The sequence below is a fragment of the Numenius arquata genome, chromosome 2 (genome assembly GCF_964106895.1).
Source record: "Numenius arquata chromosome 2, bNumArq3.hap1.1, whole genome shotgun sequence".
Classification (NCBI taxonomy): Eukaryota; Metazoa; Chordata; class Aves; order Charadriiformes; family Scolopacidae; genus Numenius; species Numenius arquata.
Window position 1 is genome coordinate 6298576 of NC_133577.1, and position 22427 is coordinate 6321002.

General features: G+C 46.9%; 1 protein-coding gene across 1 annotated transcript in view; it reads right to left on the bottom strand.

Annotated features, from left to right (window-relative positions):
- Positions 1-15147, bottom strand: part of NHSL1 (NHS like 1) — a 192665-nt gene extending 177518 nt beyond the window's left edge. Inside the window, exon 1 of the mRNA XM_074168281.1 lies at positions 14790-15147. Within this exon, the coding sequence (XP_074024382.1) occupies positions 14790-15147 (358 nt within the window). The remainder of the gene's footprint in view (positions 1-14789) is intronic.
- Between the last annotated feature and the right edge of the window lie 7280 nt (positions 15148-22427).

Here is a 22427-nt window from a genome sequence, read left to right on the forward strand (position 1 = left end):
CAAACACGGAATGCTTTTCACTCTCTCAGAGACATTGCCAGCAGTATTGGTAAGGTAAGACACTGGGAACAGTTTCCACTGTCTCCACTGGAGATAGTTTCCATCTTTCTGATATCAAATTTCCGTATTTCTGATATCCGTACTCAGCACTGGTGAGGCCACACCTTGAGCATTGTGTCCAGTTTTGGACACCTCAATACCAAGGTGATATCGAGGTGCTGGAGCGAGCGCAGAGGAGGGCAACGAAGCTGGTGAAGGGCCTGGAGCATAAATCTTATGAAGAGCAACTGAAGGAGCTGGGACTGTTTAGTTTGAAGAAGAGGAGACTGAGGGGTGACCTCATCACTCTCTGCAACTACTTGAAAGGACACTGTAGAGAGGTTGGTGCTGGTCTCTTTGCACAGGTAATTAATGACAGAACGAGAGGGAATGGCTTCGAGGTGCAACAGGGTAGGTTTAGACTGGACATTAGGAAAAAATTCTTCACAGAAAGAGCGGTCAGACACTGGAACAGGCTGCCCAGGGAGGTGGTTGAGTCACCATCCCTGAATGTGTCTAAGTCGTTTAAATGTGGTGTTGGGGGATATGGTATAGGGGAGAACTTTGTAGAGTAGGGTTGATGGTTGGACTCAATGATCCCAATGGTCTTTTCCAACCTGAATGATTCTATGATTCTAAGTTTATTGCCTTGCCTTTCAATAGAAGCAGCAGGGGTTTTTTGTTGAGAGTATTAAAGTTCTTCCAAAGAACCACTGCAAGGTCAGAAGTCCTCAAGTAAATAATTATGTGATCTTTTGACTGCCAGCTTTGTTACTTAAGATTAACTAACACCTTCCCTTACCCATCCTTTTTCAGATAAACACGCTGAGCCATTTACCTAAGGCCACAGAGTACACCAGCTTTCTTGGTCAGGTTGTCCATCTTGGGTACTAATTAGCATCCCTCTTGGACAACCTTCCAGTAAGAAGAGTGCATTAGCGTTGCCACTAACAATGCTTTGACAAGAGGCAACGGGCACAAACTGAAACACAAAGAAACTCCATTTAAACATAAGGAAAAACTTTTTTTTACTGTGAGGGTGGTCAAACACTGGCACAGGTTTCCCAGGTAGGTTGTGGCTGCTCCATCCTTGGAGATATTCAAAACCTGACTGGACACAGCCCTCAGCACTCTACTCCAAGTAGGGGGTTGGACTGGGTGATCTCTGGAGGTGCCGTTCCATTTCTGTGATTTCAATGACCATGAAAAGAGCGTTCATCCTTTCACTTGCAAACCTCTCACTACGTGATCCTCGGTGACTGCTCAAGCAGCCTAAGAACTTTTCCTTGAAAAGTTTCGTTCTGTTCAAACTCACACAGCCACAGCTTCAACAAGGGTCACTGAGGTGGGGGAGAAATAAAAAAAGGTAGTAGAGCAAACGTCATGCAGTTCAAGTATTTCTTATACCCCCTTGTAAGTGAAGACTGCTCTACTGTTAACTGAGATCATGCAGGACTATGAGTCTCCTCACTTCAGGGAGTAGCTACAGCATTCAAACCCAAATCTGCTATTTGGTGGGATCTGCCTTTTGTCCATCAGTCATTTTTCCAATTTGCTATTTCTGTTAAATTCTCAGATATTCTGGGATTCCCTCCCAGTAATTTCAAACTTTTACTGGAAACATAGCCATGCTTTCACCTGTCCTCAGGATTAACTGTATTCATAGCCTATTTCTGCAAGCTGCTACTAATAATAATCTAAATTAGAAACACCGTACGTGTGTATTGACGTAACTAGTGATAAAAACCAATGGAGCACGAACATGCCAAGCTGACAGGAGCTCAAATAAAGACAAGCTTTTGTCTGTTGTGACCTAATTCTTTTTTTTTTTTTTTTTCTTACCAGTTGTACTACACGATGCATTTAAATCGTATAAATATTTGATGTCTCAACCTGCAGCGCATTACCTCCACGCACAACGCTAAAGTTACCTACTCTTTACAAGCTGTTGCTATTTCCAACCCGCAGCACGTTTCACAATTTGTCAGGAAGGTTCCTAGCAGGAGCAAAACGGTTTGTAAGGAAAAAGCTACTGTATTTTGTGCGTTGGGAAAAAAGGGTGGGAGAGGAAAATACGCTCTGTTGGAGCAACAGGGTCAAAACAACACCCCCTGGAAGAGCGCTCCCTCCCATCCTACATACCACGCTCTGCAGAGGGGCCACCACAAATTACAGGATTCAAGCCAAACTCAGCAACGAGTGGGAGCAGGCAAGATAATAAGTGCTGCAGATGGCTTTGGTCTTCTTTACCATCAAGTAGACATAATGTCTCTGCAACAGACACAGAACAAACAGAGGCTTTTGGAACATGACAAACTAAAAAACACCAAGAGCTCTATGTTTTTGTGGTATTCTTCGCCTCAGGCAAACACTCTGTGGATTTCTAATTACCTGCTCTTCCTCTAGACCTCAAGAAGGCCCATGACTGTTGTGAAACTTTGGGTTCTTTAACACATTTTTTTTTAAACCACACTTAAGTAAATTGCCATCTTCTAGCTTGACTTGTATGTGTTAAGATTAGACTCTCTTGGGGCAAAGAGCCTCATGCTCACAGTTAAATCTGTATTGTGGCTGTGCTAAATAAATGCTTTCTAATGTTTGAAGGAAATTTGTGATTGAAAGCAGGCCAACACTGGAGTTTCACCTTCCTCCAGGATAATTGAGCACAAGCTCCCTCCTCCCTGCACAGGGCCACAAAGATGATCAGAGGGATGGAGCACCTCTGCTGTGAAGACAGGCTGAGAGAGTTGGGATTGTTCAGCCTGGAGAAGAGAAGGTTCCAGGGAGACCTTAAAGCCCCTTCCAGTCCCTAAAGGGGGCTACAGGAGAGATGGGGAGGGACTCTTCATCAGGGAGGGGAGCGATAGGACAAGGGGGAATGCTTTTAAACTGAAAGAGGGGAGATTTAGATCAGATCTGAGGAAGAAATTCTTTGCTGTGAAGGTGGTGAGGCACTGGAACAGGTTGCCCAGAGAAGCTGTGGCTGCCCCATCCCTGGAGGTGTTCAAGGCCAGGCTGGATGGGGCTTTGAGCAACCTGGTCTGGTGGGAGGTGTCCCTGCCCATGGCAGGGGGCTTGGAACTGGATGATCTTTAAGGTCCCTTCCAACTCTAACCATTCTGTGATTCTTGCTGAAGGGCAGCCCTGTCCTACCACCGATCATCAAGACCAGGCAGAGGCAAGAGAACGGGCTCACCCTCACCTCTTTTTCTCCAGTTTTCATATCTTTCCTGAATGTAAAGATCACAGTCATAGATTACCATTCTGTAGATTTTATAATATAGTTATTATATAATTATAACTGCAACTATAATTTCAAAATCAGCTATAATAATTTATTTACATTTAAACCACCCTTGTTAAGATCATGCTTGCCTCCCCGGGGACGAGGTAATCCCTACCTGACGCTACCCGGGATTGCATCAAGCGCGGGGGCAGAGCCACTTCGGCACGCATTGCACAACCGGGGGCCAGCCCAGCTGCAGCCCCACAGGGTCAGGGCCCCCCCCACACCCCCCCCAGCCCCTGCGGGATGGCTCCCCGCAGGGCTCGGGCTGTCCCAGCCTGCCCAACAGGACCGCACAGGCTCCCCACTGCCCGGGGAGCAGCCAGAGATACATACGGGGGAGGGTGTTGGCCCCCCCGGAGATCAGTTGTTATACCAGTTTCCCCCGTATCTGGGCTTCCATCAAGCTCCCGAACACAACTGGTACAAATCCCTGCTGTTCCCCAATTATCGCCCTTCTGTTTCCTACCCTGCCCATTCCCTGCGGCGTGCATTCAGCCCGGCAAACCAACTTTTTGTGATAAACATGCTCATACCTTATAATACTCTTGATCTTCTATCACATACACATGCTACTAAAAAAAAAAAAATAAAAATCAATAAATCTAGCAGGAGGAACCGCACAGTAACTACCTACCTGCATTTTAATAGAGCAAGGAAATAGTTTAATGAACACGTTTTAGAAAACTGTGTGTAGACTAACACACCAAGGCATATTATGGACATTACATTACTTTCATCCTCTTTCTCCCTCATACCACGTGTAGAACAAACTTACTAAGCTCTTTCTCCGATTTAAAATGTTAAAGTTCACAATACATGGCCTGTATCTCCCCAACACTACAAATCAAAATAGTGTAAAGGAGACCGTAACTATATACTTCATTGAATTATCGTTCATATGTACATTAACATATATCTCAATCTTACAGAGTCTTTGTTTCCAGAATTTCTTGGATCATTCAAAATTTGAGAAAAAAAGGATCTTATTTGCATCATGTCCGGAGTAAGTTGGGTGGGGGGTGGATCTTGCTGTGTAATCAATCAAGCTTTGCTTGTGCTTTCTTTCTTCTAAATTAAAAATCAAATGCCACAGCTAACACAAAAGGGAACCTTTCAGGTAAGTTTTGTAAGAGCTTGTTCCCATTTCCTGGCAGTTGCCTTCTTTCTTCTAATTCAGAGTGTTTTAAGCAGCTCTAAAGACAATGTGGCTAACAACATTTCTTTTTAACATTTAAAGATACCGCATTAGCCGAACATGACTTGGTTTTTCAAGCCACTCAAGCAGATTCAGTTACTCGGCATCAACTAGAATAGGGAGGGAAAGCCAACACCACTGACTCGGGAGCTCCTTCCTCCCGACACAACAGGAACAAAAGGTGCCACCAGAGATAACCCACAAAACACCCCTCTCAGGTCCTGCTGAACTTCCTGTAAGCAAACTCCATCTGTTGTCAAAAGCCAAAAACTCGCCAAAGTAGAAAACAGAAGACAGATGTCCCTTTGCCAGGAGAAAGGCTAAACTTGGTTTCTTACTCAAACCTATGCTGTTGAGAAGGCTCACCAATGTAGCAACCAGGCACAGAAGAATATACGTAAGCCAGTGAGCGGCAATATTTATCCCACCAATTAGAAGCTGGTGACAGCTCTTCTGTAGCCAGCACTTTGATGCTATAAAGGGGTGGGGGGGGGCGGGAAGGGAGGCGCAAGGAGAAAGAAGAGCATTCAAGTAGACTACGTTACCATCTAGAACATTCTGGAGAAGTCTCTTGTTTGTATTTTCCACTTGGCCATTCAACCAGAAAAAATAAAATAAAAAAAATAAAAACTGACACTGCTACTCAATATGTTTGAAATCTCTACTTTATCATTTTTCCATTAGGACTTACATCAATGTTTATCGCCACTAAAAAAATCAAGTAGCTCAGTTCTTCAGATAGCAACCATAGTCCCAATTTACTTCAGCAGGGGCCTTCTGTTATAGTCCTAATCTCTGAAAGTAGGAGCTAAGTTAATTAAAAAATTACAATCTTAGATTAATCAAAATTTGCTTAGTTAGAACTACGGCCTGAATACAGCACAAGGAATATCCAATCAACAATCACTGTTGGAGACATCGACAGTGGGATAGAGTGCACCCTCACCAAGTTTGCCGACAACACCAAGCTCGGTGGCGTGGTCGACACACTGGAGGGAAGGGATGCCATCCAGAGGGACCTGGACAGGCTTTAGAGCTGGGCTCATGCAAATCGCATGAAGTTCAACCAGGCCAAGTGTAGGGTCCTGCACCTGGGACATGGCAATCCCAGGCACAAATATAGGTTGGGCAGAGAATGGCTGGAGAGCAGCCCTGAGGAGAAGGACTTGGGGGTGTCGGTGGATGAGAAGCTCAACATGAGCCGGCAATGTGCGCTGGCAGCCCAGAAAGCCAACCACATCAAGAGAAGTGTGGCCAGCAGGTCACGGGAGGTGATTGTACCCCTCTACTCTGCACTCATGAGACCCCACCTGGAATACTGTGACCAGCTTTGGAGTCCTCAACACATGAAGGACATGGACCTGTTGGAACGGGTCCAGCGGAGGGCCAGGAAGATGATCAGAGGGATGGAGCACCTCTCCTATGAAGACAGGCTGAGAGAGCTGGGGTTGTTCAGCCTGGAGAAGAGAAGGCTCCAGGGAGACCTCACAGCAGCCTTCCAATATCTGAAGGGAGCCTACAGGAGAGCCAGAGAGGGACTCTTTGTCAGGAAACGTAGTGACAGGACAAGGGGTAATGGTTTTAAATTGGAAGAGGGGAGATTTAGATTAGATCTTAGGAGGAAATTCTTTCCTGTGAGGGTGGTGAGACACTGGAACAGGTTGCCCAGGGAAGTTGTGGATGCCCCATCCCTGGAGGTGTTCAAGGCCAGGCTGGATGGGGCTTTGAACAACCTGGTCTGGTGGGAGGTGTCCCTGCCCATGGCAGGGGGGTTGGAACTGGATGATCTTAGGGTCCCTTCCAACTCTAACCATTCTATGATTCTATGATTCTAACTGACTTAACAGATCTACTGGTTGTCAAGATGCTAAATTTCAGATTAAAACAGAGCTGCTGCTCACACGTAGATTAGGGAAATGAAACCTAATGAAGCATTAAAATGTTCTTTAGGTTAAAAAGTTATAAGAACTCAGCCACGGATATACATTAAAGTGAATCCCTTTGAGGTTTGATTTTTTTTTTTTTTTTTTAATTTCACATAATGCCTGGATGTTCTTGCTTCCACCACTGTAATGGTGTAGATGGTTTTGGTCTTGATTTATACTCCAATGGCAGAGCAATAGACATCTCTGCATTTGGAAGGGAAGTGTTAAAAAAATGAACAAAGGGACATATTCAGACAAGACTAAGACTATTACCACAGTGCAATCCCCTGCGCCACAACACCAGCTGGAAGGCCTGATGCTGGTGCTCACACCGGGGGGTACAAACGGAGGGGGGAGAAGGGGATGTCGTGAGAAAGCCAGAAGCTCCACCAAATTCCACCCTTTTCTGTCTCTGCCTCCCATCCCCTCACCTCCTTCCTCCCAAACCCTACCAACTACCAGGCACGCGGAGCGCGGTGTAGTCGAGGAAGGGGAGATGCCCAAGGCCAGTTTTACTGAGCACGTTATGGGGGGGCGGGGAGGGCAAAGTGGAGAAGGGACATTGAAACTGTCACCCCTCAGCACGAGGCAGGGCTGGAGATGGAGCGGCATCTCGGAGCACACCTGGGACGGGGACCCTGAAGGACTAAAGAAAAGGAAGAAGAGAAGAGGACCCGGGGGGGTGGGGGAAATAATCAGGCCTTAACCTAAAAAGCGTATAGACCAGTGGCTCCGGCGGGGAAACTACCAAGATAATAATAATGGCAAAGCAATTATTCGGCACTGCCTCTCTCCGCAGGCTGGTCCTCTCCCCTGCCCACGGGCTGCTCCGTGACGCAAGCTCAACCACATTCAGTAGGGCCTTCAGCATTTGTATTCTAACTACCCGGAATTCTCAAGGGGCAACGAAATCTCATCAGTACACAACGCTGATTAAAGGACAAGAGGCCAATAAATAAATATATTAAAACAACCTAGCATGAAACACAAATGACAAAGGGAAAACAAAAAAAAAAAAAAAAAAAATAAGACACGACAGCCTGAAGCCAGAAGAAGCCCTGCCCAAGTATAACACGGTACGATATAAATACAAACAACTTGCAAAGTCCACCCACATTAATCTGTGCTTAACCCACAGGTAGAAAGATTATTTTTTTTTTCTAGTCTCTTAAGTGGCGTGTCATCCAGGCTCTCCGGAGACTGCCATCCAACCAGCAGGTTTCCTATCAAACCTACAGCCAAGAACAACATTTAATTACCACGTTTAATTGATCTTGTTAACTGTCAGGGTGGACAGCTTTGATCTCGCCTGCTGATAGCTAGTTTACGACTACAAAAGAAACCGGGACTTTGCATAATTGCCAAGGCTTCGATGGGCATTTTTTAATTCCTTCTGTTTCTCAATCTCCCTTTCTGTTTGCGGTGCACGAGCGCTCCTGGTAACAGGAATCAAAGCACATGTCCTCATTTATCCTATCGTTTATTTGGACACGTAGGGAGAGGGAAAAGAAAGATGAGGAGGAAAGGGAAATCCCCCCCTCTTCATTCAGAAATATGGAAAAAAAGGCCAGGAATTACCATAATGAATCTGGCCTTGGCAACGTTAATGGCAGCATCCCATGGCTGATGGAAGTGGGCATCAAAGCACTTGGAGGAAGTTGCAGGAATCACTAAGCACCTGTGGGATAATCTGCTCCCCATCCCCCTTGAAAGCCTCATCTGACTCTCCTCAGGTTAAAGGCTGGTTTAAATTCCAGGACGGAGGTTTTGAGGAATTTCAGTGGCTTTCCACTGCGTTGTTTTATGTTTGTTAATAGGTTCACCCAAAAAATGCCTCTTCTGCAGGAACTCCGTATTAGCAGCTTAGGAGGGAAGCCCACAAGACCAAGATTAGTAGCTTGCACTCAACCAAGCTGAGACTGTGCCAATACTAATAGGAAGAGAAGCTTCTGAGGACATTTTATTGTATCCTAAAATATCTAGGAACCTCCAAAATAGATCCTAATTAAAAACAACTAAATACAAGTATGTTTAATTCATTAACTACCTCCCCTAAACACCGTTTTCCTGAATGATCAAGCCAATCATAAGACCTACGGAAATCAACCTTCATAGGTGGCGTATAATAGGTCCTGAGCAGTGTACAAAGCAGCTCTAAATTTCAGCCAAAGCGTGTCAACTGTTTTCAAAACAGCAAGCCAAGCCCTCATCAAACTGAATTCAGCTGGAGCTCTGCCACCCAGCAGGACAGCGACTTGGCCCACCGTCCCCATGGGAAACCTTCTGCGGACTCAAGACTTTCTTCCTGCTTATTTCAAACGAAATCTCCTTTGGATCAGGTTGAATTTCCACAGATAATTAGTCTTGCCCTAGCTAAATAAAACAAGAGTTATATTGCTGCTCAGAAGCAATCTGAATAATTACAACAGGGTAAAAGAGAAAATACCTTTTTTTTTTTTTCCTAAGGGAACTTGGCAATTAACTATTTAACACAGTTTGAACTTTGCTGCTGAATCTTCCTATTACACAGCAACAGAGAGAAGAAAAGTACCATTGCACGCGGTCACCTGAAGCATCTGTAGAGCATCGTAGCCGAAGTGCAGCTCCCAAATTCTGTCAGAACAGGTTTTTTTTTCCCCTTAAAAATCAGTTCTTTCTCACCAAAGCTTCCTCAACAGCACACCACGGGTTTGGTGGTTAGTTTTGGGGTTTGTTTGGGTTTTTTGTTGGGGGAGGAGGAAGGAAGTTTTGGTTGGGTTGGGGTTGGGTTTTTTTTCCCTGAAGAAGGTTTCTTCTTGTTCTTACAAGATGACAGATTGTCTCACACACTCTTTCCTTACACCAAAACCTACAGAAAGCCCAGAAAGTCAGTCACCCTGTTATCTCCTGCCTACTGCTGATACTGTCTTGGATAATGCTCACTTTTTGGTGGCTAGGGATGGAGGAGGGGTTTCCCTAGGAATAAGCTGAATAAAGCTTCCTGTTCGGCTAAAGCAGGAAATGTGCTCCAGCACTGCCTTGCACACAAAGAGTGGAAAATACTTACTAAACAAAATAGCAGGAGATGAAATGTAAACTGGATTGTCCGTCCATCATGCAGACAAATAGAAAGCCATACTCTCCATCCCCCCAGCTCTCTTAATTAATGTGCTTAAACTTGGAAAAAAAACCCCCATACATACATATGTATACACGTTCTGCATGAACATCAGATGATTATGCTGTGCCTTTAAAACCAAACACTGAAGGACTTTAAACAACAACAACAACACTAATTAGGAGGTAGCATTTCCTCCCTCCCACAGGATCAGTTTCTTCTTGTTGGAATAGGAGGTACAACTGCCCAAACCCCATCCTACTACTGGAGAAACCCAACCAGAAGTTGTCATTAGGTTAACCTCCCAGCATTTCTCTCAAAACATCTCTTCAGAAAGACTAAAAGTAAATAGGATAGAAGGTGGAAGGGACAGCCTTCCAGTCTGCCAAACCATTAGGATTCGCAGGCAAGAACAGCAATATGAATTTTTGCATAAGTATCTGCAGATGGGAGAAGACAAATATTAATGGAGAAAAGGTCCTTCTTTATGCCCCATAAAAACAATGACTGTTTAAGGCCTCATAGCATTTCCCAAGAGCCGGCCTTGTAATTCACTCAAGATTTCTCTGCCGCCATCATGATGAGCTCCGATCACTTCAAAGAGAGTTGTCCTCACTCATCCTCACTTACCCTGCCGCTGAAGAACTGAAAGTGATGAAAACTACCTCACCTAATGCTAGGGTCACAGCAACAGATGCACACTGCTAAAAGATGAAAAGCAGTTAGGCAAGTTCCATGGTGTAAAACATATTACAGCAGCTGGATCCTGGAAACATATAATAAAACACCACGCAAAACAGCAACACACACACAAGCTTAATGAAAACCTGATGAAAGACTGTTTAAAAAAAAAAAAAAAGAGAAAAGAGTACTGAATCTAATTAATTCTCTAGACGTGGCTGGTGCAGTTAAACTAAGGTCACAAGTACTGCATATTACCCTTGAGTTTTATAAAGCACCTTGAGCAATTAGTGCCTCCCACCACAATGAGTTATAAACCAGTCACCGGCCCCATAGAGACGTGTCTCATCGCATTTTGATGTCCCTTCTTATGGCACAACACCCTGCTCATCATGCAAAGCTCAAGCACATGGCAGGAAAGCATTTGACTAAATGACCTTAAAAATATGCTTGTATTGAAATAGTCACGCACAAGTTTCCTAGTTGGGGGACATAAAGAGAAGCATCTCCACCACCCTAAGTGGAAAGTTTAAGACAGCCAAAACAAACCAGAGGGAGACAAACCATTCCAGTGAACCCCAGCATCAGTGGCAAACGTTGGAAAAACCAACCATGGCTAAGATTACACACAACAGAGAGCTACCTTCAACATCCTGAAGTGGATACGAAATGGAACTTTCCGAGTGCGCATGGCCCACCAGTACAAGACCCCTGGAAAGGAGGCCTCCCAGTTGGAGGGCACGGCAGAAGTCCAGCCAGCCCTTGGTAGATGAGGGAGTTTTCCCCCTTGTAAGGGTCGCAAAGACGCAGCACCTACTGCGAGACGGCACGTCCACAGACCAGTTTGTCACATCAGAAAGTTCTTTGACGTGAGGTGCAAGGAACGGATGTACTTGAAGCGATGCATTTGCCACAGGATACCAAAGAGCATAACACAGAAGAGAAGCGGCAGAGACCGCCCAAGATATATTTACCTATTAATGCTCCAATATGTGTATCTGGGGGCATACGGATCCTACACACACATGGTAAAGCCAGAGGAGCAAGCAGGGTCCATGACCGCAAAGAATGACTAGCTGGAGACAAAGAGCTTTGTTATGCCTGCTGTCCCTCCCTCGCACCCCGTGCTCAGCAAGGAACAAGCACCGAGGGACTCCTGCTATCTGAAGGATACTACATGGAAACTTTTCTTCGAAACAAAATGACAACAGTACACCAATAAAAAAAAAACCCTTGCAATTTCAAAGTATGTACTTTCCCAAGCACCAGGGACATACGTTGCGTAGCTTGCACCAGCTGCCAGTCTGCAGCTACACCCCAAAAAGTGGTTGCGACCCAGATTTGAAGGTTGCTAGTCCTCTTCTGGTCCTTCCCATACAAGATCTCAGAATCACAGAATGATACGGGGTTGGTAGGGACCTCTGGAGATCATCTAGTTCAACCCTCCCTGCCAAAGCAGGTCCACCTAGAGCAGGTTGCACAGGAACATGTCCAGGCAGCTAATGAATGTCTCTCCAGAGACAGAGACTCCACCACCTCTCTGGGCAGCCTGTTCCAGGGCTCTGCCATCCTCCAAGGAAAGAAGTTCCTCCTCATGTTGAGATGGAACTTCTTATGTTCAAGTTTGTGTCCATTTCCTCTTGTCCTGTCACTGGGCACCACTGAAAAAGACTGGCCCCATCCTCTTGACACCCACCCTTTCAGTATTTATAGGCGGTGATCAGATCCCCCCCTCAGCCTTCTCTTCTCCAGCCTAAAAAGACCCAAGTTCACACTGGGATCACTAAAGTCACCCTGGGACCTTTGGTTCCAAGAGGAAATTATTGTCTGGGCCTCACAAGGAGAACAAAAGCCATTTATTCGAGCAGAAATCACCCATGATTTGAAAAGCAGGTGTACAGTGTCCTGTCCCCTCATCCTGAAAGCCACAGCAAAATACTTAAGTCATCGGATACAACGTCGCGCTGCTTCTTGCCCGTGCACCACAAGAGATACAAGAGTTTACAGTATTTTCCCCATAAGAAAAGGTTTATGAGCAATAAGAATCTAGTAAGTGGGAAAGCAATTAAATTTGTTTACTTTCGTTGTTGTTCTTACAGTCCCACACCGGCAAACAGCTTTATCCGCGGAGCTTCTGTATCTTCAAAAATGGGAAGGCAAAAATCCCCCTTGTCATTGTTCCCCAACAAAGCCAGCATTATTAAACCATTCTCTTTGTTTTGCAGATATTTCCCTTTAATGCATTATAGAAATGTTCATGATGCTAACTACAACTGATCATCCCATCTCCTGGGCCAGATTACAATACGTAGAAAGCATAAAAGGAGAGAATTGACACATCTTTTTGTGCAACTTCATGTCAATATGCTCATCCTACACAGCAATTCCTTGCGACCTATAGGCAAATAAAATAATCTTCCTTTACAAAAAAAGGCTGTATCTCATACAATTTAAAAAAAAAAAAAAAGTATTAGAAAGAAATCATCATTAATTCTCATCCACTTTAATGAATGAGATCTTTGAAAAGTAAATATTAACAAGCAGCAATGCAGCTGTTAAGTAGCAAAATTAAATTTGATAGCTGAGACGCCACTTACCAAAGAATTTAAAACCGAATGGAGAAAGCCAAGCATAAGAACCGCGTCCAGTTTGGGGAATTGCAATGACAAGAACAAAGATCATCAAATTAAAAGCAATAACAGGCTTAGGCTCAAGGAACTGAGTTGTAATAAAAAAAAATTAAGTCATAAACATATAACTTGTGCACAATGATGACCAAGAGAGAATACAGTAACTAATATACAGTCTGACACATGTAAAATTTCAGGGCTTGCACAGCGCAGCACTAGCCTCATTTCACCCTTCCCTTTAGATGTGTTGCATCAGTGTACGGTAATAATTAGCTCCCTATTTAAAACAGAGATAAATAAATACTGCTTCCTATTGGGGCCATCAATGTAATGTACCACCATTCTGCAAGTATCCCTGGTAATAATCATCATCATCGTCGTCGTTGTCGTCCCCATTCTCATTTCCAGTCCGAGTGCACCACGCCATGCCAAACTAACCAACCTCTACTGGCAGAAAAAGGATCTACCTGCCTTGGTGAGGAAGAAAAGCTCCTTAAGTTTGTCAACCAGTTACAAAGCACCAAAAAAGTCACACTGGTTACCATAAAGCTTGAACCTAACACTCAGAAACCACAGAAGCAGCCCTTTGGTAAGGGTGGCAATGGTTTCCTCCTTGGGAAGTACACCATAAGGAATAATTCTGCAATGAAATAGGTAAGTTACCTGTAGAGGGTTGATACTCTTTGAATCTCATCTGTGAGAGGCCTTCCTTATCAATTTTGTTTGTCACTATGCCGCATGCAAAGCGGGCCTTCTACTTCCATGTAAAATCAAACTACCGGTGGCGTGGGAGCAGCGATCCTATTTAGGCATATACCTTCTACAGCTGCCCCAGAAGTTGCAACACAGCTCTTCGGATTCCTGAATGTTTCCAACACATTGAGAAAGCTCAGCTGATGTTGCAAGGCATCTTTCACTCGCTCTGTGGGGAGCTAGGACACACACAGGAATGAAATTCCTTGTAGCAGATAGAATTTTGACGGGATCCTTTCTCCAAAGCTTGGACCAAGCTCGGGAAAAAAACACTTTTCCTATAGCGCTGTAGCTGTACAATGAGGCGCTTCTGAGCCATTTTACAGGCTCGGAAAGAAACTTAGCAAGAACCTCCCCGTACTGCCACTACTTCGGAATCCCAAGCCAAATCTGGATCTTGGTTGCCTTGCGCTCCGCAAGAAGGTGAAAATACAACCCCGGGATCGGTTCCGCAGGGAGAGCAGAAGCTCAGGAGCACCCAGAGATGCAAACCCCGCTGGGAAGCGTATCCAGGTTTCTGTTTACAGAGGTCTTCCCATGCACGTTACAAAAGAATTAATCAGGCGTGTGGGCTGAACTGTCAGAAGCCCGGCGGATCCCGAGTCTGCCGCAAACCCCACAGAAACACACACACACACACCCCCCAACCCACCTCAGCCCTCCCCGGGGGTCACCGCGCTGTCTCCCAGCTGAAACGCCCCCCCCCCTCCCTCAGCGCTGGAAGCGCTGACAGCCAGCCACCCCCCTGCCACCCCCCCGCCTTGTCACCCCGCTGCCGACACCCTCTCCCCGCTGAATTACATTCCTTACCCAGACGGAGACACTGGGAAAACGCCAGCAGTCACCGACCCCCCCACGCCGACACCTGCCCCCCCCCCCCTCACAGCCCCCCCCTCACAGCCAGGCCGGCGGCCAGCGCCGGGAGCCGGCGGGACGGAACAGGATGGGGACGAGCACCGGCGGGGCCACCTGAACGCGGGAAGGGCGAGAGGGGGACGCTTAAGTTTCCCCTCTTCCTTCTCTTTTTCATTTAAATAAATATATAAAGCCAGCCTGCCGCCCAAACCGCCCCGCCACCGGGCGGGCGCCCCCCGACCGGTGTCCCCCGTCCCCGTCCCCCCCCCCCAACCACCCGCCACCGTCCCGGGCTGGCAGCCGAGGGGGAAGGGTGGCCACTCACGGATCTTGACTTTGCGGTGGTCGAGGCGGGCGAGGAGCGCTTCCAGGGCGCCGAGGCGGCGCTGGAGCCGGGCGTTGCGGTGGCAGAGGGAGTCCGCCTCGCTGAGGATCCCGCCGAAGATGTCGCCGGCGCAGCGGGAGAGGTCGGAGAGCTGCATCAGCAGCGACACCAGGGCGTACGAGCTGACTTGTTCCAGCGCCCCGAAGAGCGGCACCGAACCCCGGCGGCGCCCGCCTCCCCCCTCCGCCGCCCCGGCGTGGTCCCCCGGCGCCGGGCCGCCCCGCTCCGCGCCGTCCCCGCCGGCCTCCTCCAACCTGCACAGCTTCAGGGGCTCCAGGGTCCGCAGGGGGAACGGCATCGCGGCCGGGGGGGCAAGGAGGGCAGCGCAGGGCAAGGAGGTGGCGGGGCTGGGGACGGGGGGAGAACAAACTAGGCGTCCCCGGCGCAAAAAGTCTTCATCTGCGCAGCGGTGACAAAAGTTCAGAAAGAGGAAAGAGAGGAGAGAGAGGAGAGAGAGGGAGGGAGAGAGAGGGAGAGGGAGGGAGAGAGAACAACAACAAATGAATCGGGGGCGGGAGGGCGGCCGGGCTACGAGCTCCGGAGCCGGGGGGGAACCGCCGCTGCCGCCGCCGGCTGGGCGGAGGGGGAGCCCCGCACGGCTCCCATGTGCGGGAGCGGCCCCGGGAGGCGGGAGGAGGAGAGGGAGGGAGAGAGGGAGGGAGAGAAGGAGGGAAGGGAAGCGGAGGGGAGGGGAGAAGAGGGGAACGGGGCCGCCGCCGCACGGCGGGCGCGGGGAGAGCCCGGGGCGGCGCTGCCCTGCGGCCGGGAGACAGGAAAGAGCCCGGTTTTCTCCCCCCGAAGTGGAGATTGGGGAGGGGGGGAAGGAAGGAGGAAGCGTGGGAGGGGGGGTGGAGGGGGGGCTGGAGCGCCCTGGATGCGGCCACAAAGGAGGAAAAGCAGCCAGAGAGCGGGGGGAGGAGGAGGAAGAGGAGGAGGAGGAGGGAAGAGAAGAGAGAAAAGCCCGGAGCCGCCCCACCTGGGGAACCCCGCGCCGTTGCGGGCGCTTTTCCGAAGGCACCGAACTCCCAACCCGGAAAGCGAGAGCTGGAAAGAGAGAGGAGGAGAGAGGGGAGGAAAGAGGGGAGGGGGGGTGGAAAAAAAAAAGCCTCCACGAACCTGGGAACACAGGCCGCCGCCTACCTGTGGCTCCCCGAACTGGAGCCTCTGCCAGAGCCTCACCCTTCCCGGCCGGCTAACGCAGCCAAGGTGGCCCCGCGGCGACCGGCGCCCCGGCCAGCGGGGCTCCCCGGGTGGGAAGGGGACACACACCAGCCCCCGCTGCCTCCTCCTGCCCGGCGAAAGGGGTTAAAGAAGAGATGGGGCAGATCTTTCCTCAACCCCTTCCCCTCAGGTCGGGGCGGAGATGGTGCTCAAAGGCGGGGGGAAGATGAAGAGCCCGCCTGGGAAAGGCGAGCGGCGGAGCCAGCGGAGCTGTACTCCTGCTTTGGGGTTAATTTTTAGTGAGGGTGACACCAAGGTAGGAAAAAGCAAAGTCTGAACCAGGCGGCATGACATCGAGTGTCCCAGCACCAAACATCGCTCCAGCACGTACTTGTGGTGCGGGCTGAAGGCAGGTTGAAGCCCTGGAAGCTCCTGGAAGACACTATCAGCTCTCCATCGAGATGACTGCCCTAATGGGCTATTCCCCACAGAGCCAATTTAGCCTACTAGCAACTGTCAACAGCTGCTATTTAATTTTAATTGGAAAATGGCCTACTGGCTCCGGGCTCCTGCTATATGATAAAGAGAGGAACCCAATCCCACTCTTTTTGTGGGAAAGGGCCCTGGGGAAAAGTGGTTCTATGGTCCCTTCTTGCCCTGTAGCCTGCTCAGCTGCAGCTGCAGCATCGGTGATGAAAGAAAGAGAATCAGCTGGAGAAGGAAGGATCCAGGGACAGATACACTGTGCCCTCCCATTAGCATCTTGGGGACGCATAATTTATCACCAAATATTCTGCGTTATAGTAATTCTCATTATCTAGTGTTAGCCTTGATCACTTGACAGAAATCTGAAGCAAACAGTTCCACAATGGAGGAGTTTGGGGACAAGGATGCAGACAGCGGAGTACAAAGCAAAGGTTCAAAGGCCCCCATAAGAGTTAAGATCTACAAGAAACACAGTTAGGGGTGATACTCATACACCAAAAAAAATGCAAGGCGCTAAATCCTCTCGTACATTAAGCTAAAAAAAGCTTTCATCTAGGTCCTTGGGAGAAAAAAGGGTCCTTGGTTTCCTTGGGAGAAAAAAAAGCAATGCAATCGAGTGTTAATAAAATAAAGAACAAACCGAACAAACCCACCTTTCTTCAGACCTCGGTCCAAGCAGGTTACCAATGGATAACGTTCCAACTTGGAATGCTCCCGCTGGTTTTCTGTTACAGGCGGTACCGCTGAGCGCATATGAGCAGTATTTGTAGGAACTGATGAGAAGAACATGGTGCAAACAGGCTAACTGGTGTTTAATCAGGGTTTTCAGCACGTGAGGAGTCCTAAGGAATAGTGCTGCGACAGGGAAGCTGTCAGGGTTGATTAGCAGGGGATGGAAAGCAGTCATTCTCTCATATTGAATTCTTCTGGTTTTATTTTGGGACATGTCTTCATTAGTTCTTAGACGTGTTTGTTTGGGATAGTCGTTTGATAAAAACTATGGCCTGTTCACCGGCATGTTTGAATTGGGAGTAGCTCCGTATGTTTTCTTTAAATTATATGAGTATCATGGAGAAACCAAGTATGAGGTGGACTTCAAATGTAAAACACTGTAGGAAGAAAAGAAGCCAAGAGCTCAGTTCAGGTGTCGGCTGAAAAGAACCCACAGCAACACATCTGCCAGGGCAGATGTCATAAGACCGTGAGTGTGTTTGTTTGATTGGAAATTACTCATTTTTATTGTGAAGTTTTAGTAATAGGTGGATTTATAAAAAGATACATTTACCAGTCTAATATCCTTCCTGAAAATTCAGGTCAAATCCCGATGTTGCAAATATTTTTGCACGTTCTTCTCTGTAAGCAGGAAAAAAGTGTTTAAAACAGATTTGAGCGCAGGGAGAACAATAAAGAGAAATCAAAATTTCAGGCAACGCCAAAATGTGGTCAAGAGCCTCAGCTACTGTGAGTGAGTAGAATTTCACTGCCAGTGAAGCCTACTTTACCTATTTCACTGGTTCCTGTGTTTGCCAACTGTGAAATGAACTACTGTGACAGCTTGAATAATTCTGGGGGGAATAATGGCTCATAAAAAAAAAAAAGGAGGTCTTTTTAGGACTGACACTTAAACCAAGTTAAGAAATAAATCTGAATTTTAAATGCACTGAGGTTCTTGAAACATTCAAAGTCTGTATTATTCCAGAACAATACTTTTTTCTCATTAATTTACTGGGGTCAATTTTTCTGGGATTGGCTGTTACTATATGGAATATTCAGAAAAAGACAGATGTGAAAGAAATGTAAATATTGAGCAACTGAAATATGAAGACTGGTTAACTGAAACCAGTAAAGGATGGTCTCAGAGCTTGTTTCTTCCTGTGCAAAAGGAAGGGACATAGGAAGGGAAACGGAGCTTAAATACTTACACAGTTGGAGATTTAAAGTATTCATAGTGCTGGAACGGAAGCATTTAAAATTTCTAAGTTCAGTGGAAAAACTGACTTTCTTAGGGACACACAGATGCCCCCCAGCTACCTATGCATATTTTCTACTTCAAGTGATTATAGATGGAAAATGTTTCCTTTTCTGGCAGCACCGTGAGGATGCTCCTGCCCCTTTTTTATACTCAGGCGGGCACGGATGGCCGGGGGGCAACGCCTGGCAGGGCAGTGGTTGGTGACTGCCCCTGTGCTTCTCCCAGCTCTTCATCAGGCCGCTGTCTTTGGGTGAGCCTTCCCTGTGGCTCACGCCACGTCCACGTCGACGCAGTCTGTGGCAGTCGTGGTGTGTAAGTGGTGGGAGCGAGGGGCTGCGTTCCATTTAGCCGCTGGGAAGGAGGTCTGCGAGCTCAGTGGGCAGTAGTCGCTGCCCGGCAGAGCTGTGACCCGGGGTCCTGGGTCACCCACCTGCAAATGCCCTCAGTCAGGAGTGGGACATCCTAGAAAACCGAGATGCGGAGGAGGAAGGGGGACAAAAGGACAGTAGAGACTTTACTAAAGATTTCAAGTCAATATTGGTTTCATTTTTAATGAAAGTTCAAAGTTCACTGGAAAGTTCTTTACATCTGAATCGTAGCTTTCTTCCTTCAGCATTTTAAGCCTCAAGTTAAATTACCACATTAAGGGCCTAATAACTTTCATGTTCTATTTCAAGAAACAGAAGACGAGTCTTGCGGGAGTTACTCATCACCTGTTGCGGAACGAATGCCGCGTTTCCCTCGGGTTGCTTCTGCAATCCGTTTGGGCTCTCTCAGAAGCAAAGGGTGAGCAGTAGTACAAGAACCACCTGGCCAACCATGAAACACCAGGCAGCTCATCCTGAAACCGTAGTTACGGGCCAAGAGGGTAGTTTAGATGTGGTCAGTTTGGGATCACCAGGCTCCTCCGTCGTAGTTTAGCCCACAGATTCCATCTATATCCCTGTGTAGGCCAGGAAAACCCAACCATGTTGATATATAGCAATAAACAACAGTACAGCTTGGGGGGATGGAGAAGGGCATTTCTTGGTTGCTCCCAGAGCAGCGCTAATGAGCTCTGGTTTGTAATTTAAAAAGCAAGCTCAAAGTTCTGGGCACATAGTCAGCTCCTGTATTATTGAGCTACTCCGGCTGTTGAGGTGTAGAAATTTGGTGTAGGCTGAAAATAGAGGCAATTCTGCAAGAGCAGGATGTTTTCTGACGTTTTATTCTTTCCTAGTTAACCAAAAAGTACGTGGATGCTCTCACTCTTGTTGGAGCACTGCGCTCTTATCATACATTTAATTTCTGTCTTCAATAGAAAACCTTTTTCAAAGAACCTTGCACAAGATAGGCAGAAAATGGGAGTAGATCTGACTCCTGACAAACTTAAAAGGTACTTTATTTTTACTCATTTCTTTTGTGGTCTGTCTCTCATGACTGCATACTTTTTGTGCTTTATATAAAAATTAACAAATCATCAAATTAATAACCACAGGAAAAATGATACCTGTTTTGCTGGGTTTCTTTACATTTACACGCCACTGTGTTAGACTGAAAATCACCTTTGCCCAATGACACAGCAGAACTTCAATCATCACTTTCCTTCCAGCTTGCCACAGCCAGGAACTATTATTATTGTGTACTGGAATTAGTACCTGGCATGGCCCAAAATCCTCCTTCCTTGTCCAGAAACGGAATTCCGTGGATATTCTTTTAAAACTAATAGCAGAACTTCTCTGATGATGACAGGTGTTTGCTTACAAAGTCCTATTTTCCTGGACATTTATCGTTTCAAACTCTTGCCAGCCCCAAGCTTTCCTTGTCTGACTTATCCCTGGATCATGCACCTGCTTGAAGCCTGGAGCTGAGCTCCCTTTTCTATTTAGTTTTGTAATATTTTTCCTGATTTTCTTCACCATGTCATCTTCACCATAGAACAAAGGCAGCAGTGTAACTCCAACACCTTCATCCCTGTTATTCAAAGTACTTAACAGATGTAGCCACACTTTCATAGTAGGCGAGTTTAATGTTTCCTTGAGCGCTATCTTAAAGGTTAATGGTTTGTTGCACCAGTCCCAGTGATTTTTCTGTCCCTGCTTTCTTTTCTCAGTCCTAACATTAAACTAGAATTTATTCTTCGAGTCTGTCCAGCTTGTGGTTTAGACCTTCGGTTGTTCTGCCGGCTGGTGCCTGAGCTTTTCAGAGCTTCAGAGCTCTGCGTACCTACACAAGAGTCAGCACACCATGTTCTGCCAGCTTAAAAACTCCCAAACCCTTTCTCATTTTTCTATCTTTACACAGTTGTCTTTGGATAAAAGCCACACTAGCAACAGTGCAGTGGAACAAAGCTAACTGCCACAGGAGCGACACCGTGGAGGAAACGGTAGTTGTGATGGCCTTAGGATATGATTCAACAGCACACCAACCAGGCGTAGCAGCTCTTTGCCACTAAAAGAGGAGCTCTTCCACCCCTGCTTCCTTCCTTCCATTCCTGCTCGCAGATGCACGGTCTGTAGCTTGCTCTGCAAGCAGCTGAAGTCCTCCGTGTGGAACTGCTGCAGCTCCGCTGCATAAAATGAGGCAGCTGACACGCTGGGAAGAAATGGCAGGAAAATGTACTCTTCTTGTTATCTGCACCTCAACACACAGCAGTTTGTTGTGCCGTTCTCAGGGGAGCAGAATGGGGGGGGGGGGGGGGGGGGGAATCTAGGCTGTGAATAGAAAATCGTGTAAGAGACCATAAAGCCTATGGAAACGACTATAACATTACAGCTCCCTCAGAGCTCAAAGCACATAATGATTGTCAGAGGCTCTTGGTTCTTGTGTTCAGGGCAGAGCAAAGAGAAGACCGCCAGTCACTATTGCAGTGTGGGACTGAGACACAACCCACCTTCAGGACTCCAGTTCATGGAAATGGAAAGAACCATTCAACAACAAGCTGAATTTCCCTCTAGAGAAACCAAGTTGCTGAGAGATCATCTCAATGGGTTGATAATGCGACTGCTGGAGCTGCCATACCAATTTCCTTCATTTGGTTGAGTCATTTCTGTCTCTGTTGACACAGCACATTCCTCACTGCCACTTCCTCTCTGGCAGAAAGGACTTCCGATACATTCCTTTTTTCTTGACTGATGAAGTGTTTAGGTTTCTGCTTCACAACGACTTAAGTTGTCTAAATATCATGGAATCATAGAACCACAGAATGGTTTGGGTTGGAAGGGACCTCAAAGATCATCCAGTTCCAACCCCCTGCCATGGGCAGGGACACCTCCCACCAGACCAGGTTGCTCAAAGCCCCATCCAGCCTGGCCTTGAACCCCTCCAGGGATGGGGCAGCCACAGCTTCTCTGGGCAACCTGTTCCAGTGCCTCACCACCCTCACAGGAAAGAATTTCTTCCTGATATCTGATCTAAATCATGTATAATTATTGAGTTACATAGCTACAGGTCTGCATACAGCCTGTGACTGTAGGACAGGAATACGGGTGTCATCATTTGTGAAAGAAAAATTGCACTTGGAAAAACAAAGGCTGGAGGAATTATCAGCTGAAAATCAGACTCAACATATGGAGATTTCAGAAATGCTGAGCAAAGTCTTTTGTTGCTGTCCCCAGCTTTAACGAGAACAGCTTGTGTTGAAAGCTTTTGTAAATTCCATATGAATTTTTTTATTTATCTAAGACTATGACCATATTTATGTCTTCTCTAATTGTGTTATATGTGGTCTCCTTTGAAGTAATTACACAGTTTACGTTTTGATTCATGAACTAAAGATCGTAACAAAAAACCTAAAACAGTTTGAAAAACAATTCAGTCAAACAAAACTTGAAGTTGTATTTTTTTAACAAGGCTGATTATATTCTTAAATGAATTCCTCAGGACTCGGGGCAAACAATACACCCAACAGACGGGAGCCTCTTAAATTGCTCCCCGAATGTGCAGACTGAACTGGTCACGGAAGCAGAACTCACCTCCTC